This window comes from Martes martes, assembly GCF_963455335.1.
Source record: "Martes martes genome assembly, chromosome: 14".
NCBI lineage: Eukaryota > Metazoa > Chordata > Mammalia > Carnivora > Mustelidae > Martes > Martes martes.
The window spans coordinates 5,983,736-6,000,753 of record NC_137902.1 but is presented as its reverse complement, the minus strand read 5'-3'; the positions used below and the strand labels follow the sequence as shown (position 1 = coordinate 6,000,753).

The 17,018-nt window shown below is 52.0% G+C and overlaps 1 protein-coding gene across 1 annotated transcript in view; it reads right to left on the bottom strand.

Annotated features, from left to right (window-relative positions):
- The window catches only part of ADAM12 (ADAM metallopeptidase domain 12), a gene marked incomplete at its 3' end in the record, with an annotated part of 325,053 nt that overhangs the window by 98,890 nt on the left and 209,145 nt on the right, over positions 1-17,018 (bottom strand). Inside the window, 1 exon segment of the mRNA XM_080822952.1 lies at positions 4,112-4,188. Coding sequence (XP_080679078.1) covers positions 4,112-4,188 — 77 coding nt within the window.

Here is a 17,018-nt window from a genome sequence, read left to right as displayed (position 1 = left end):
TGGAGGCTGGAAACCCCCCGCCCTCAATAAATGGCCTTTGAGCAAACAGGTCTGTCTTTTAGGCTCTGAAGAGGGGCAACAGTAGAGTGTGGATTCGTGGATTTTCCTTTTCCAGGTATGTGTTAGAGACTCTACTCTGAAGCATGTTGGATACCACGCAGGGTAGGGGTGACTGTGATTTCCATGTGTGATCTTTGCCACCATGGTCTTGTGGGTGTCCGCCGTGTTTCCCCTAGGAGGAGTGCCGCTCTGCGTGAATTAGTGCAGAAGTACTGCGTGATCACACTCCCGAATGGGCCGGCCACAGAATCAAAGAACACGAGACAGTCTCAAGAGTCTGATGGTTCTTCCTTTGGCGGCTTGCTCAAAGTCAGGCACAGGACGGGCTTTCCTATAGGTCACAGGATCAATTTTCAAAACCACCACTTTAGCTGGAGACTTCATTCTATTTTAACACAAGGAAACTGGGGCTCAGAGAGGTCTGGCGACTTGTTCACTGTCACACGGCTTGTTCACTGCTAGGGCTGTTGTGGTCTAGGGTGCAAACATCTACTGTTGGCTCCAGATCATCCGTCTTGAACTGGTCACACCCCTCCGTCCCAGATGCCACCAGGTCTCACCCCATCCTGTCCTTCATCTCTGTTCGCTTCTGTCTCCCCAAGGAGCCTGAGCTCTGGCTTTTCCATCAAGATGGGGCCCTGTCTCCACACAGCCCTTTAATCCTCTGACCCCGTTCTCACTCCTCCCTTGGCCCCTCTCACCTTCCCACTGTGCCCTTGGGACTCATGTCCATCCTCGGACTCCCCTCCCCCTGCCCTTCCGACCTCCCCGCAGCTGGAACCTGGCTGACTCTGCTGCCTCCAGCCCCCTGACAGCTTTTTGAAAAGACAAAAGACTCTTTCCAAGTCCCTCCCTCGTGCACCTCAGTCCACGGGGAGCTGCTGTCCTCTCTGTGCATATCGTCACTTGCAAACAGTGTCCTCCTCCACCTCCTCCTCCACCGAGCACCCAGCCCGCCTGCCGGCCCCGCACATGTCTGGGAGGCCCTGCCTCGTGAAGGGCTTTCCCATGGCTTCCTCAGTGACCCCTCACTCAGCAACAGGAGCTCGGCCCCTTCGCGTATTTGTGCCCCACACTACCCTGGGGGAGCGCGTTTCAGACACAGAGCAATTGCAGTGGAGAAGGCAATGGTCAGAAGCTCATGCAGATGTCAGGGGCACCATAATCTCTAAACCCTTGAAGAAGTTTCTGGACTCTTGCCTGTCTGCAAGTGTCCCCTCTGCCCAGGCTCCGGTAACCCGGCAGAATTCTTGGGAAGGTGTCTCGCTGAGCTGTGCGCCTCTGCCTGCTCCCCCTACGGTCCAATTTCAGCCCAGCAGCCAGAGTGACCTTGTCAATGTCAAGTGAGACCTCGGCGCAAGTTCCCGTGACCCTGTCACAGAGAAGGGAGAGGCCAAGGCCCTTCTCCTTCTCCTCTGACCTCAGCTTCCCCTGCCTCCTCTCCCTGCTCTGCCACAGCCACACTGGCCACCTTGCTGCTCTGCCGGCCCCGGGCATTTTCCTGTGTCAGGGCCTTAGCACAAGCTGTTCCCTCTGCCAGGAACGTGCTTCCTGCAGACGTCTGCACGGCCCGCCCCACCTCCTTCAGTGTCGCACTGAGGACGCGCCCAAGGAATGTTTGCCGGAGGAACCAGTAACGACAGGAGAGCAGCAAATCCAGCAGCAACAAGATCACTCTGCTCACATACCGGATTAGCAGACGCTTCAAAGTTCAAGAGCGTCCTATAAATGGGGTATCAAAATGTTTCATGAGAGCGACAAGTGCAGAAACACGTGTGCGTACACACTCAAGGGAGTGAACCAGAGACTTAAGTCTCTGTCTCCTGACTTGCAGAGACAGAAGAATCAGGGTAGAGTGAAGAGTACGATGTGACTCTATTTTTATAAAAATAGAGAAACACACATGCATGGGGCTCTGCCCAGGCCTGGTGCCCAGGACGAGGAGGCCAGCTGGGAGGGGTATCCCCAAGCTGCTGCCATGTTTCACCTGAGAGGAGTGGAAGGAGGGTGAATGGGGGAAGGTTAGCTTTTTGTACATTTTGCTGGATTCCGGCTGTAAACACTGAAAATAAACCAGATGTCTGGGATTGGGGAGGATGTGAGGAGAGAGACTCTCAGCTCTGACGGCCAGCGCGGGCGCTGGGACAGCACTTGGAAGAATAAGGTGGCAGAACTGTTGCTGGTAAAAGGTTGGGGCGTCCACTCAGCACCTGTTCTTCCCGCCCCCCATTTCCCCGGGCCCTGTGCACCGGGGCACAGACCCCCTGAGACCTGCTGAGGACCCCGCGCGGCCAGCGCAGTCTGCGATTGAGCAAAGCTGGAAACCACCTAAAGGGGCACCATGGAGGGGGGGAAGAGACAAGACGTGGCGAATTCAAGCACGTCTGTCAAAGGAAGGGACCAGTCCCACGCGAGCCAAGGAGGACGGATGTCGAGACAACGCCGGAGACAACAGCAGATTGCGGAGCGGGACAGGATGTCCTCTCCTGACACTGTAAACTGTGCAGGTGACCCGGGCCGCGAGGCACGGGCGGCAGCTGGAAGGAGGCACGTCGCAGAGGGCGGCCCGGGGACGGGTCGCACGGAGACGACGCTGCCCTGCGGGGGAAGGATCCGGCTCTGGGGGGCGCGGCCGAGGGACGGCTCTGCTCTGGGCCCCTGACACGCAAGTGAAGACGGAGGGGCCCACGGAAGGGAAACGAGGGCGAGAAGCGGGGCCCGAGGGGCTGACGGAAGAGCCTTGTCTCGGGGGGCGCCGGCCCCACACGGGGAGGGGCTCCCGGCAGCGGGTGCGCGACCGGCCGCCTTCCCTGGCCGGGGCTTCCCGCAGCCGCGCTCCGGGGCCGCGGTCGTCCACGCCCCGATGAGGCCGGGCAGCCGTCACCCCCTCACACTCGCAGAACCTGACTGACCTGTGTGTGTGTGTGTGTGTGTGTGTGTGTGTGATGTCACTTCTGGTATATTGTGGGCGTGTGGTATTTGGGCTATGGATGGTGTGTGTGTGTGTGAGATGTGTGGTATGGTGTGTGTGTGTGTGTGGTATGTCACGTGTGGTATATTGTGTATGTGGCGTTTGTGCTGTGTATGTTGTAGTGTGTGTGTGATGCATGGTACATTGTGTGTGTTGTGTGTGGTATGTCACATGGAGTACATTGTGTGTGTGGTGCGTGTGGTGTTTGTGCTGTGCATGTTGTAGCGTGTGTGTGATGTCTGTGTGTGGTAGTGTGTGTGGCACACTATGTCTGTGTGTGGTGCCGTGTGTCGTGAGCGTACAGTGTCCCACGTGGGACTCTCAGAGACGCGGCGTTCCCAGGACCCAGAGGGCGGCCGCGTCTCACTCAAGCTGGGGCGCCCTCCCAGGCCCTCGTCCCTCTCCTCACAGAGCCCGGGGCCCAAGCGAAGCGGGGCTCGGGGGATGCAGGCGGCCGGTTCACAAACCCAGTGAGTGAATCCAGCAAAAGGCCGAGGCAGCTCGTGGGGGCACAGGAGAGCCAGCTGGTGGCCAACGAGTGTGATCTGGACGGACGAGCCGCGGGGTTGGCTCGTCCAGCCACGGAAGGGAGCTGCTTCCTGACGCGTGCCGCAGCCTCGTAGCAAAAGCCCCTACAACCCACGCCTGGATTCGACTCTCCCCGCTCTCTGCTCGGCTGGGTGCTCCGCTTCGCCTCCTGGGAGGGGAGGCCTCTGCATGTCTCCCGAGCGACAGCCTGAACGCTAGGACCCGAGCTCCTACCTTTTAACACCGGGAATTATTAAGCCCAAAAGCCACATAAGCGAAAGATCGTCACAAAATCCTCGGATGTAGAAACTCAGCCCCATCCGTGGCTCTCAACCCACCGGGCCTGAGAACCTTCTAGAAAGGGCTGCTGGGGCAGAGAAGCTAAGATCCCGGGCACACTGTGCTCCTTCGAGGTGTCCGGCGGGGCTTTCCTGTCTCGCCAGGGGGAGGCTCAGGCGCCACCATTTACTCTTGATCCTCGAGAGCGAATGGGGGAAGAAGGAGGTGGCAGTCATGCTCGGGACCGGGGCCGGCCCCATCAGGGTCACTCACCTGAGGCCAGAGCAAGTGCTGAAGCTGGCGGTGGAACCAGAGTGTCCTCGCACGTGTCCGTGGTAGTAGCAGTGACCCTACAAAGAAGAGAAAGTCGGTTCAGTCACGTAGCTTCTTGCCTGCTCACAGTAAGCCACCCGCCTCCCATCCGCTTCTCCTGCTTTCAGCTACGGGATTCCCTCTTGGCATCAAATACTGAGCCGGCGGTCTTAATATTTAATGCCGAGTCCGGCGTGACCCGGCCAGGACCTCCGGCAGGAAGGTCTGATTGACTTAGAGATGATCAATGCGGTGTTAAGAAGCATCCCGGCCCCACTCTCGGCTGACACCCTTCAGGAAAGCTCTGACGCTGAGGGTCTCCCAAAACCCGGCGGCAGAACAGACCCGTGGACGTCAGCACCTTACCCTCCCGCAAGCTGTCTTGTGTAACGAGAGGACGCCGTGCGCGGCGTATTTAAGCACATTGTGAAATGGAACAGAATGAGGCCTGAATCAATGGCTTCTGGAAACAGAACAGCAGCTGTGACGGCAGCTGGAGGGGACCGCCCTGAGCTGCCCAGGCGGGAGCTCACGATCTCTCTTAGCAGGAGAAGAAAATTGGGAAGGTCTTCTCGGTCTGTGACAGGAGCCCCCGTGCGACGCCCGCAGAATCCCAGTTCTTGAATAAGGTCACTGCGCGCGACAAGAAACCACGGCACAGACCCTTCCTTCCCGAGACAGAGATCTGTCCCGAATCCACGTGACAGAGTTATGGGGTAGCCCCCATGAAACGGCTGACGGGCAAGAAATGCTAAGCGGGTTCCACTCGCCTCATTCGTGGCCTCTGCCTGCCAGTGGCGTGGTGCGGTAGCAGAGGCAGCATGGAAGGAACAGGGCCAGTGGCATCGGGCTTCAGCCCATCCCCGTGGCGTCCCCCATGGCACTCGGCCCCTTTGCTCACGCGGTGCTGGTGAATTCACTTTTCCTGGGGCAGAGCTTGGTGCCTAGCTGTTCTGCTCAACAAAAATGAGATCCCAAGACCACTCTGACTTTGCTAAGGAGGAGGACTGGCTTGGGACACCCGGCTGGCTCAGTCGGCTACATGTCTGCCTTCGGCCCAGATCATGATCCCAGAGTCCTGGGATCGAGTCCCACGTCAGGCTCCTTGCTCAGTGGAGAGCCAGGTTCTCCCCCTGCCTGCTGCTCCCCTGGCTTGTGCTCTCTCTCTCTCTCTCTGACAAATAAATAACCTTAAAAAAAAGAAAGAAAAGGGGCGCCTGGGTGGCTCTGGGTTAAGGCCGCTACCTTCGGCTCAGGTCATGATCCCAGCATCCTGGGATCGAGCCCCGCATCGGGATCTCTGCTCAGCAGAGAGCCTGCTTCCTCCCTTCTCTCTCTGCCTGCCTCTCTGCCTACTTGTGATCTGTGTGTCAAAAAAAAAAGAAAGAAAGAGGACTGGATGGGATTGAATGGCCAGTGACATCCAATAACCCCCAGTAAAGGGGTCAAGTTTATCTGTCCCTCAGTAGAGGACAGACTTCTGGGACCACCTGAAAGGCAACTCAAGGAGGGAGGGAGAGTGCTGGACACTGGTTATTTTGACTTTTCTGAGCAATTCAAGAAGTTCTTCAAAAATTCAGGGTATACCTACTATGTGAGAAGTGATTTTTTTTTTAAATTTACTTATGGTATCTTTGGTTGTACAGTTTCCCATTCTTATAAAGTCAAATTTTCCATCTTTTTCTTTATGAATGTCATGCACTGCTCAGGGCAGCTTTCCTCAAGGTTACGTGGACGTCCTTCTTCATTTTCTTCTATTTCCATAGTCTTACACTTAGCTCTTTAATCTACCTGGAACTTCTTCTTTGAGGGGGCGAGGTTAGAATCCGTCCCCCGCAAACTGACACCTGGTTGTTCTCTGCCACCATTTTCCCTTTCCTGGTGATCGGGGGTGCTACGTGTCATCTACAGGGTGCCCGCGGCTCTGCTGTTCTCCTCCACGAGCTGTCCCACGTGAGACCAACCTCCATTTGTCCATTTCCGTGCCAAGAGCACCACACGGTTTAGCTCCTCTTGTTCCATCCCACATTTGGATGGCAGACAGAACAGGTTCTCTGTTTTGACTAAGATTAAATTCACACACCACAGGATTCACCTTTTAAAAGCATGCACTTGGCAGGTTCAGAATGTTATACAGCTGTCACCACTGCCTAATTGCAAAACATGTTCATCACTCCGAAGAGAAACCTCATCCCCGGCAGCCCTCACTTCCCCGGACCCACCCCTCCTTCCTCAGCCCCTGGCAACCACTCGGCTACTTCCTGTCTCTGGGGATTTGCTTGTTCATTCATTTCGTGGCAGCGGATTCACACAAAACGTGGCCCTTCGTGTCTGGCTGCTTTCAGCATAAGCTTACAAGGCTCATTCAGGTTGTAGCATGGGTCATTCCTTTCTATTGCAGAATAATAATACACGGTCTGGAAATGCCAAATTTTGTTGATCCATTCATCAGTCGAGGGGAACTTGGGTTGTCTCCACTTTCTAGCAATTGTGAATAGTGCCGCCATGAACATCTGTGTGCGGTTTTGGTTCTCTTGGGTACGTGCTATAGTATAGGGTTTGCAAATATTCTCCCCCACTTTGTGGGTTGTCCTTTCATTTTCTTTTTTTTTTATTTAATTTTTTATTTGACAGAGAGAGAAATCACAAGTAGGCAGAGAGGCAGGCAGATAGGAAGGGAGAAGCAGGCTCCCTACTGAGCAGAGAGCCCGATGTGGGGCTCGATCCCAGGACCCTGGGATCATGACCTGAGCCGAAGGCAGAGGCTTAACCCACTGAGCCACCCAGGTGCCCCTGTCCTTTCATTTTCTTAAGCATCTCTTCTGAAGCACAGAAGTTGATCACTTTGATGAGGTCCACTTCTCCCTTCGGTTGCTTATATTTTTGGCGGTGCTATACCTAAGAAACCACAATCTCAAGGTACTGAAGATTTCCACCTATGCTTTCCTTTAGGAGTTCCACAAGTTTAGCTCTTATACTCAGATCTTCGGTCTACACGGAACGAGTTTTTGTCTGTGGCTTGAAGTGGGATTCCGGTTTCATTCTTGGGCATGTGCCAAGGAACATGATGCAGAGCTGTTTCTTAAAGGGCTATCTTGGCAACCTTGTGGATGGCAGGTGTTCTTTGGTTCTGTTCTTTTCTTTAAATATTTCTAGGATAATGTTGCCTATTTTCTCTTCCAGGTGAATTTCGGAATCAAATTTTAAGCTTTGTAATAATAATAAAAGCTTTTTCAAAGCTTTTAAGCTTTGAAATTATATTAAGAATGTGGTTACTATTCCACTGTAATAGGGGTGCCTGGGTGGCTTGGTCGGTTAGGCATCTGCCTTCAGTGGGTGATGATCCTGGGGTCCTGGGATCGAGTCCCACATTGGGCTCTCTGCTCAGCGAGGAGCCTGCTTCTTCCTCTGCCCCTCCTTCCTGCTCATGCTCTCTCTCTCTCTCAAATAAAATAAATAAAATCTTTAAAAAAGTAAAAATCCATTGTTATAATCCATCAAGATCCACTTTCCTATTCATGTACATGGTATGTTTCTGTTAATAATGTTGTTTTTATGTCCTTCAGCCTAGCCTTGGATTTTTTTCATGTTGCCATTAAAAAATTTTCCATTAGGCTTATTCCTAGGTATTGGGTAGGTCTGCTGATACCACAGATAGCATCTTATACATGGTTATTTTTAATGTAAAGGAAAACTTTTTTTTTTTTAAAGTTATCTCATAGCAGACCATCTTATCGGGTTAGTTTATAGTTTGTCCGAACTTAGTAGCCTATCTTGGATGGTTTATGTTGTTGATTATACTGACTGCAAACAAGAGAAGTTTGTGGCTCTTTTCTGGCCCCCAGGCAATGTCAGGGAGTAGGGTGGCTTGTTGTCCAGGGGCGAAGGCAAGAGAGGGGACGCTCACAGAGGGGAAGCATGTGCAGAGATGGGAGGCAACGGGGGAGGGGCTGGTAGTTCAGGGACGAGGGTTAGTTCTGCTTGGCTGGAAGATTCCAGGGCAGAAGCAGGGCACGGGAAGCTGACCTCTCCAGTGAGCATGTGGCTCAGGGAGGAATGTATCGGGACAGTGGCAGGGGACACATGCCCAGCCTGCCATGTCAGGTGTCCAGACCTTGCTGCCAGCTTGCCTTTTTAGCTTCCATGCGAAATAACTTTGAAAGGCTCCAGCCCACCCCCTCACCCCCCCCCCCCAGATAAGGGGACCGGTGTACTTAAGGGAGTTGTGATAACAAGTGTCTAATTACGAGGAGGCTACGTAACTGGGTCATAATGGCCCAGGGCACCAGAGGGATCCCAGTGGGGGGATTTCAGTCCTGGGTGCCCAGCAGGCACATCAGAATGGAACAGACCCAGAAAGCAGAAAAGCGGGAGCTGATCAGTTTAGGCTGTCCAGAGAGCCCAGAATCATGGTTTTTGTCTGGTACCCAGCATGCATCACAGATTTTGCCTCATTTTAGAGAAATATGAAATGTTGTATTGGCAGCTGAGTATTGGTTAGACAGTGAAAAACCAAATAGTGACAAAAATCTTAATTACTGACCTCTGAAATTTCAAACTCATTTATTCTCAGTCTCAATTTATTTCTTAATAGATTATTTATCAAACGTACTTTCAAATTAAATACCCGGAAATATAAGCTCATTAAAGCATGAGCCGAGAACAAATTAGTATAAAATTAATTTCCAGTTCACCAGTTAGGCAGAAGGAGTACTGATAACAGAGGCGGGGGTGGATCCTCATTGTCATGGTCCCAAGGCCATCCTGTCCCTCTCCGTCATTAACAGAGTTCATAGCTCATTTCCTAGCGCTGAAACTGCGTGAGGTTCATCCTCCAACAGCCCACAAGCCCACCGCTCGCTCTTTAACTTCTTAGATCACCAAGCATAACTACTAGAACTCCAAATTCTAGATTTTCCAGGACAATTCAAATGTCATGAAGTTTTAATTTTTTCAATATGAGGCACTGCATGCTTCCACAAATGTGATTTCATTTTTAGGACGCAGTCAATCATATGGATAAACTCAAACTCAGAAAGACATACTCATTACACCATGTGCCACATAATTGGTTGTGAATTTGATTATGAGGAGGGGAAGAGATGTAGCCTCCCGCTCTCTGGGCGGTTTCGCCCCCTTCGTTGGTGGTGGAGGCAGGGGGAGCAGCGCCCGCTCTGGGGTCTCCAGGCAAGGGTGTGCCACCACACCTGAGAGCCAGGTCGCCTCCCATGGACTGATGCTAAGAGGCAGGAGTCCTTCAGGCCTTGTGGACTTGCAAATGCCCAGACTGTTGGATGAGGAGGTGACCACACCAGTGAGAGACACAGCAGGCGTCCATCATGCCGAGGGAGGTCGTGTGCCCAGGGCGCACCATGCTACTGATCCCTCGCTTTCCCTTGCAAATGTTCCCAAACCATCCCCTTCCACTGCCTCAAGGGTGTCAACTACTGTCTCTTTTTATCACACCCGTGTCTGCAAAGGCATCGCTGAACAAGACACTGTCCCGTTAGCCCGTCGACTCTGCCCGTCCTCCTGATCCAATACATTCTATTTCTACCAACAAAACATAACCTAGAAAACAGTCCCAAACATGCATAACCACAAAATTACATCTTTTCCTTTACAAAACCTCTAACCATGTATTTTATATACTTACTACTTAACCTAATGCATTTCCCCACTCCAATAAAATAAATTTTCCTTCTGTTTAATACGATCAATCAAATGTAATGGTGGGGAAGAGGGAGATGGAATGAAAACCCTTGAACTCGAGAAGAGCCCTCCACTGACTGCCATATGGGAAGTCAAATACAAATTCTGTTATCCAACTCTCCACGGACTAGAAAGAAAGGAATATTATCTGCTAAATTGCTAACAAAACCGGCCTGACCTTGTGATTCAAAAGGACTGGGAGCAGACAAAGTCTGTTAGGGAATAGGCCAAGCGAAAATTATTTTCGACGCTGCTTCTCCTCGGGAAGTTTGTAGCTCCCCCCACCCCACGCCCAGCTGCACCACATGCACCGTGCCGAACTGCCTTGATTTAGTATTTGAATCACACAGTGTTCTAGCTGGAGAGAAGCTTCGGGCCATCTGAGGCCAACCCTCCTCTTTCAGGCAACCCCGTTCCTAAGCAGATACGGAAACGGAGGCCCTGACTGGTTAAGCGACTGTCCAAGGCCACAGAGCTGGTCAGTGGGCTAACATTTAGCAGGGACTAACGTGTAGGGCCTCGACTCCGGGCCAGACGGCTTCCCCCACCCCTGGGTCCTGCTGCTACGGACATGTGACCTCACGGGTCTCTCTTTTCCGAAACAAAAGCTACCATGTAAAACCCACACTTAGACGGATGCCTTCTCAACTACCACAGAGCCTATCGCAAGGCTGCTCAGGGAGCCCTGGGAAAGCGACGTCCAAGCTGGCAGAGAGCCCTGCAGAGAGAAGGGACCCAAGGGTGAGTGAGTCCGTGTCGGTCCGCGTGGAAGCGTGTGCACATGTGCGGGAGCGCATCTGTGCGCGCGTGTGCACCTGCCTGCGCCTGTGAGCTGTCGGCCCACACGCAGATTCCAGCATGACCGTGGTCTAGACCGCGCTCCCTCGCATGGCCCATCGGGCCCCCCACACCGCACGGTTTGCTGGAGACTGAAACACGGTGGCGGTGCGTCCGAGCCGAGGAAAAAGAGATTTCGCAGCCCCGTGTGTTTCTCCGGCTGGGCTACATCACACTTAGCCTTGAGAGTGTGTGGGACGGGACGGCTGAGAAACACGCCGCACGCCCATACTCCCAGGGCTATCCCCGCTCTCAGCTCTAACGAGAACCATGTCTGGTTAAACGACTGGGAAGGACGAGCCTCAGGGGCCATTCGTATTATTTCGTCGTGCTGGAATTCTACATCAGGCAACACATGCTTAAGAAATCATGTTCACGTTCCCGGGGACCTCCCAGCACACTGGGTCTGGACACAGGATGTCTGCAGGAGTGAGAGCGCTCCGTGGCTCCCACATCGGAAATCTTGGACTTTGAGATGTAGGGTCTCAGGTTTTCGTCTGTGAAATGGGAGTGACCCTGACTGCCCAGGACATTAGGAATCAAAGAAACATCACACAGGGGAGCAGCCTGTGACGGGAAAGGCACTGCCATAGATCCCGAGCATGAAAATACACACTTTAAAACGCACTGCGCCATCAACTCAACTTTCTTCTCTGCTAAACCCTAGCTCCGTGCACTTTTGCTGAATGAGTGAGTGTGTGAGAGCAGTGGACACACTGGAGAGAAGGGGGCTGATTTTCTCACACTCCCATGTGGGTTCCTAACTCCCAGCTCCAAATCCGCTCGCACGCCGGCTGCGGCTCTGCAGGACTGTGAACACGAGCAGGCCGGGCCTGATGGGAGTCCGGTCGGAAGAGCAGACAGGTCAGTTACCGTCTCACCAGGACACACGTGTGTTAAGGACACGGCTCAGCACAGCGCATCACCCGTTTTCCTGGCCGCGGCCCACTTTCTCATCCTGCCATCCCGAGAGGAGGGGACTTCCAAAGCGGGGACGGTCCAGGGCGGCTGTGGGCTGCTGTGGGCAGTGGCTGCAGCTGGCTTGCTTTTCTAAAGGCCTCACTGTGTGTCAGCTTCAAGTGTCTGTTTCATGTTCACATTCATGGCTGGTTAAGTGCTTCAGCTGGGATTTGAACCTGGGCCATCTGCCTCCCTGGCTTGTGATCCTGCCTCTAGACAGAAGGCCTCACTCGGAGCCATCCCTTCCCGACAACTTTGGAAGAGGGAAGTCACCCAGACCTGCGCTCCTCTGGGGACTCATTCTAGATTCCACCTGGGTTTGGTGCTTCCATGGTGCGGCTCCTAAAGTCTCCTTACCATGGGCGCATCGTGTCATCTGTGGTCGGACTGCATGCTCCCCGAGGACCGGGGCTGTGTCCTGCTCCCTTCTGTAGACCGCCACAAAGCCTGGGACCGTTGCTGATCTGCACCCGGCTGGGCTCCAGAGCGTTGTGCTTAGCAGATTCCCAGAGGGCCGGTCGGGCTTCCTCTCCCAGGCTCCAGGACTGAGGATAGCAGAACACGCCCTGTGCTCCCCCAGAAGCATATGCCGGGTGCCTCCTTGCAGATGAATGCTAGTCCCTTCCCTAATCCAGCTTGTTACAGTTTTCTAGACTAATTCCACTAACAACTGATGCCCCAGCCAGGAACATGTAACAGAGACCCTTTCATGTTCTGTTCCAAGTGGATCAGAGGCAGGATCGCGGTGGCCATGAGCTCTGATGCTAGAGTCTGGCTACACGGGCTTGAATCTTATCAGCTGTGGGTTTGCTCTCGTTGTTTAACCCTCTATCTTAGATTCCTTATCCGGGTATAAAAATAGCAAACATTGATTTGTTGGGAGGATCAAACAACAAAACATCTGAAAAGCACTTTACATCGTGCCTTGTGTATAGCTGATGCCAACTTGATTCGAGCTGGCACTCAGCACACACCTGTCGTGGGGCCAGCATCTGTGTGGGTGACCCACACATGAACAGGGAGGTGTAGCACCACCGAGGAATGTGCAGATGGTCTAAGAAGTCCGGGTTTGAGTGAGGGGGTTTCAGGAAGCTACTGATGATTTATCAGAATCAGAATAAGGGCAACAGGGAGCAGCACACCTGGAGAGATAGAGAGATATTCTGGAAGCACCGCAGGAGTAGGGGCTGGACTGAACCAGGTAAGACTGGAAATGGGAAGAAGAGGTCAGGGGGCTGTGAGGCCTTCTGGCTGGACAGAAGGCAGGGCCTGCGTCAGAACCTCAGAAGGGTCCTTGGACAAGCAAGGGGGAGAGGGGTAAGGTGCAGTGGGGCGGTGCCTCTGTGGGGTACAGGGGGTGCCTCAGTCAGGGAAAGAACAGGGCAGCCTTCTGGGAAGAGGACACAGGTTGGATGGGTGTAGAGCACAGCGAAGGCAGGGAAATTCAATCCATTTTAAAGCGTTTCTTAGGAGTCTAATTACGAGCCTTGCTCCCACCTGCTAAATTTATGGGATATGAATGACCTGTGACTTTCCTCCTATATCCAGAGTCACCTTTTCATACATTTCTGATGCTAACTGTTGAGGAATAAGGTTGACTTCCTAATGCACTTGCCCTGACATGTCTAGTCCAAGCCAACCGCAGAGATTTGACTCCCCCCACCTTTTTTTTAAAGAAAGGAAGAGAGAGCTGGGGGGTAGGGGCAGATGAAGAGGGAAAGAGAGAACCTCAAGTCCACTCTGTGGAGCGCGTGGAGCCTGACCCTGACCTCAACCCCACACCCCTTAGTTCATGACCTGAGTCGAAATCAAGAGTCAGACACTTAACTGACTGAGCCCGCAGGTGCCCCCAACTCCTTTTTGATAGGAAGGATTTGCCATGGAAATGGATGGGGTGTCGCCCAAACAGTACTTTTGATCAGAATACTGGATTTCACACCGATCTGACGGCCGCCGTGGTTAACACTGACTAGTCTCCTACTGGCACCCGCCAAGCAGATGTTTTCATAAGTCTTTCCAAGAGAAACACATACAACAAATGGAACTTTCTGGGCACGGCTTGCGCGACTAAGGTCAGACATCTCCCTTCTCTGTCTCCATGGCCCCGACCTCAGCAGCCATGTCCTCTCCCCTGGGCTTTAGACTTTTTCAGAAGAGCCAGCTGCCTGATCTTGCCAAATCCCGGCTCTTGCTTTCTCTGATTACTCTTGGGGCGGCCGCCGGCGGGTCCTTCAAAGCCTACACTGGTCCTGACACCCTCGGGGTTGAGACCTCTTATGCCTTCCCAGTGCTCCTCCCCGACAACCAAATATATCACCTTGGCCTCCAAAGCTTCCATATTCCGGCCCCTGTCAAATTTAAACATACCCCTGTGCCTGCCAACAAAGCTCAGCCCCAGCCTGGAATGTCCCTCCCTCACCACATCCTGGATCCTGCTTCCTCAACCTTCCCATCTCAGTTCACACACTCCTTCCTCCAGGAAGACTTCCATGATCCCTTAGACCAGATTAGGCCCCTCAGCCTTCCCTTCAGCACACTTATCACGGATGTTGATTAGGTGTGAGATTCTTGGAAAAATGTCAGTCTCCTCCTTCTGGCCCCATGTGGGCCCCTCGTCTATATTCAACCCCTGCTGTACCCTCAGTGGTGGCCACAGGGCCTGGCACAGTGGCGGTTCTCAGCACATGGGCGGCAGATGGGGGCCTTCCCACCGGAGCCCCAACAACACTCGGGGGACGTTCTGGATGGTTATGTCGGGCTCTCCTAGAGTTGTCTTCTGAGATGCGAGTAGCACAAATGTCATGTGCGCTGTCTCCCACAGGCCTTATTATAAGTAACAATATAAAAGATAATCTTCCCTGAGATGTGGCCAGCAAAGGAAAAAACCACAAATATTTCAGCCTGTCAGGACAATAGAGAGATAAAAGACAAGCGATTAACTCCAAAATTAAAATCATCCACTACTCAGCCTGTCAACCAGCTTATACTGATGGTGGAGAGATGAAATTTTTAAAAAGAGGGTACTATAGCCAAAAGCCGTTCTTATTTTTATATAATCTTAAATTTAAGAAAATTCATTGTGTGCTGACTTCAGGGGATAAGAAGATGAGTCAGCACATTTCTTTTTTGTTCTCCAGCCTGATTCAATAAAAACAAAACCCCAAAGGCTGAGTCTGTCTCCTCACCATGAAAGACAAGACGAGGTCATGGACTCTGCTCAAGGGATTTCTGCTGGAAGGACAGGCTGTCTAGGGCTGCGGGTTCTCTCGTGGGGAAGACTCTTCACTCCTCGTCTTCATAGTAACATGGCTGAAGGCTCAGAATGGAAGCAAAGGAAGGGGACCAAGTTGATGCTGGGTTACGGGACAAGTTGTTCTCATTCTAACTATATGAGCAATACGTGCTTGCTGCTTCTGGGGGCTTGGGGGAGCCAGTTAGCCTATCCTCCAACTGCTTTGCCTACAGGAGCTAGATTCAGGGTCAGATGAAGGTCGAAATACACCTTCAGCTTAATTACATTCAGAGAAAGGGGTTTCTGGTATATTCTGTTAAAGGCTACCACTTAGGTCTGGTTAGAACTGAGGCATGTGCAATTTCCAACCCTCATCTCTCTCACTCCGTTCTTGCTAGTCAAGCCTTGGGGCTCATCTCAGGGAGGCTGGGGCTGCAGAACACTTTTGCTGAGAATGCTCCATGGAGGGAGTCAGCAAGCCCCAGCCACCACTGACTGAGGGAGGACACCAAGGCTCGACTCATGGCCCTTCCGGGCATGGGATCTCCCCGCTCCCCAATGAGCAGGGACTAGGGCTGTTGGGCCTGCTTACTCCTGCCCTCTGATGCCTCCATGCAGAGGAGTTGGGGATGAATAGAAGGATGGAGAAGACATTCACCTGTCTATACGCTGACCTTGCAGAGAAACAAGAAGAAAGAAAAACAATCCTCCCACTTGCCATATACACACAAAAATCACAGAAAAGAGAAAAACCCAGAGCCTCCCTACACAGAGATGGCCACTGTTAGCACCCTGGCACACTTCTCTCTGGCTTCGTCTCTAAGATGGCTACCTCTGTAGCCTACAGCCTGCACCGTCCGAGACCCTATCAGACCCAGCAGCTGCTTTAGTACTCTGTCTCTTCTCTCTTATCATATTTGTCTTCCCAAATGAGAAAAAAGGACAAAAATTGCCTAAAAAAAAGGAAAATTAGTAAGGGGAGTTGAAACCAAAACCACAAATCTGGAAGAACAGCTTTGGGAGCGTATCTTACACATTCTGGCTGTGTCCGTGCTAGAGGAGGGCCACTCACCCCCACGTACAACAGGGAAGTGGAGGACTGAAGCCTCCTGTCACTGTGATGCTCTTTTTTCTGTTTCTATTTGGAACAGCACTTACAACTGTGAAGATAGCCTTCATGATCACCATAAAACATGTATTAAATGAGAGCATCCTAGGAGAAAAGAAGAGAAAAAAACCGGAGAGCCAAGTGTGAAATGACGGCACCAATGTTCTGTCCGGGGTGGATTCTCAGATCTTCATTTTTGACCTCCATCTTTCTCCTGGACTCCAGATTCATACACCCAGCTGCCAACTGAACACCTTTACTTGGCTGTCCCATTACAGACTCAATGGGGACAAACCTGTCCTCACTGACCCCTCTGCGTTCCCAAACCAACAACTGCTCCTTAATGGTGCCAGTGACAACACAAGGCCTGATGTTGGTGACAACCCCCCCTCATCCACTATCACTGGATCTTGTCTCTTCTGTCTCTTCAGGTTTTCTTGACTCTGGCCAGTTCCATCCATTGCAAGGCCACTTCTGTGGGCAAAACCTTCATCAGCTACATGAGGTCCCTAACAGATTTTCTCGCCTCTGGTCTATCAGCGATTCTGCCAATCTTACTTCCATTCTGCCATCAGAGACCCTTTCTAAAGTACAGGACTGAATATGCCATTCCCCTGCATGAAAACCTTCTAGAGCTTCCAATTTTCTGTAAGATCAAGTCAAAACTATTTAGCACCAAAGGGTTTTATACCAACTTTTCTCTTCTGTACTCATTTTTAGACACTTAAATATCATTTTCTTAAGGAAGCGGCCTCCAATGAGCTAAAACTAACCACGGCCTTGATAATGTCCCAATGGTATTTTGTACACACCTCCTATGGTAGCAATTTTATTAACACATAAGTATTTCCAAGTTTTTAAAACACTCTGCTCTGTGAGTAGAATATATATGCTGAAAAATATGTTTTAGTCAACCTACATCCCCAGAGCCTAACTGTCAGCACACAGAAGGTGGTTAATAAGTGAGTGAATGGGTAAATGGATGAATGGATTCTGAGGGGCATCAACCAAGATGCTGC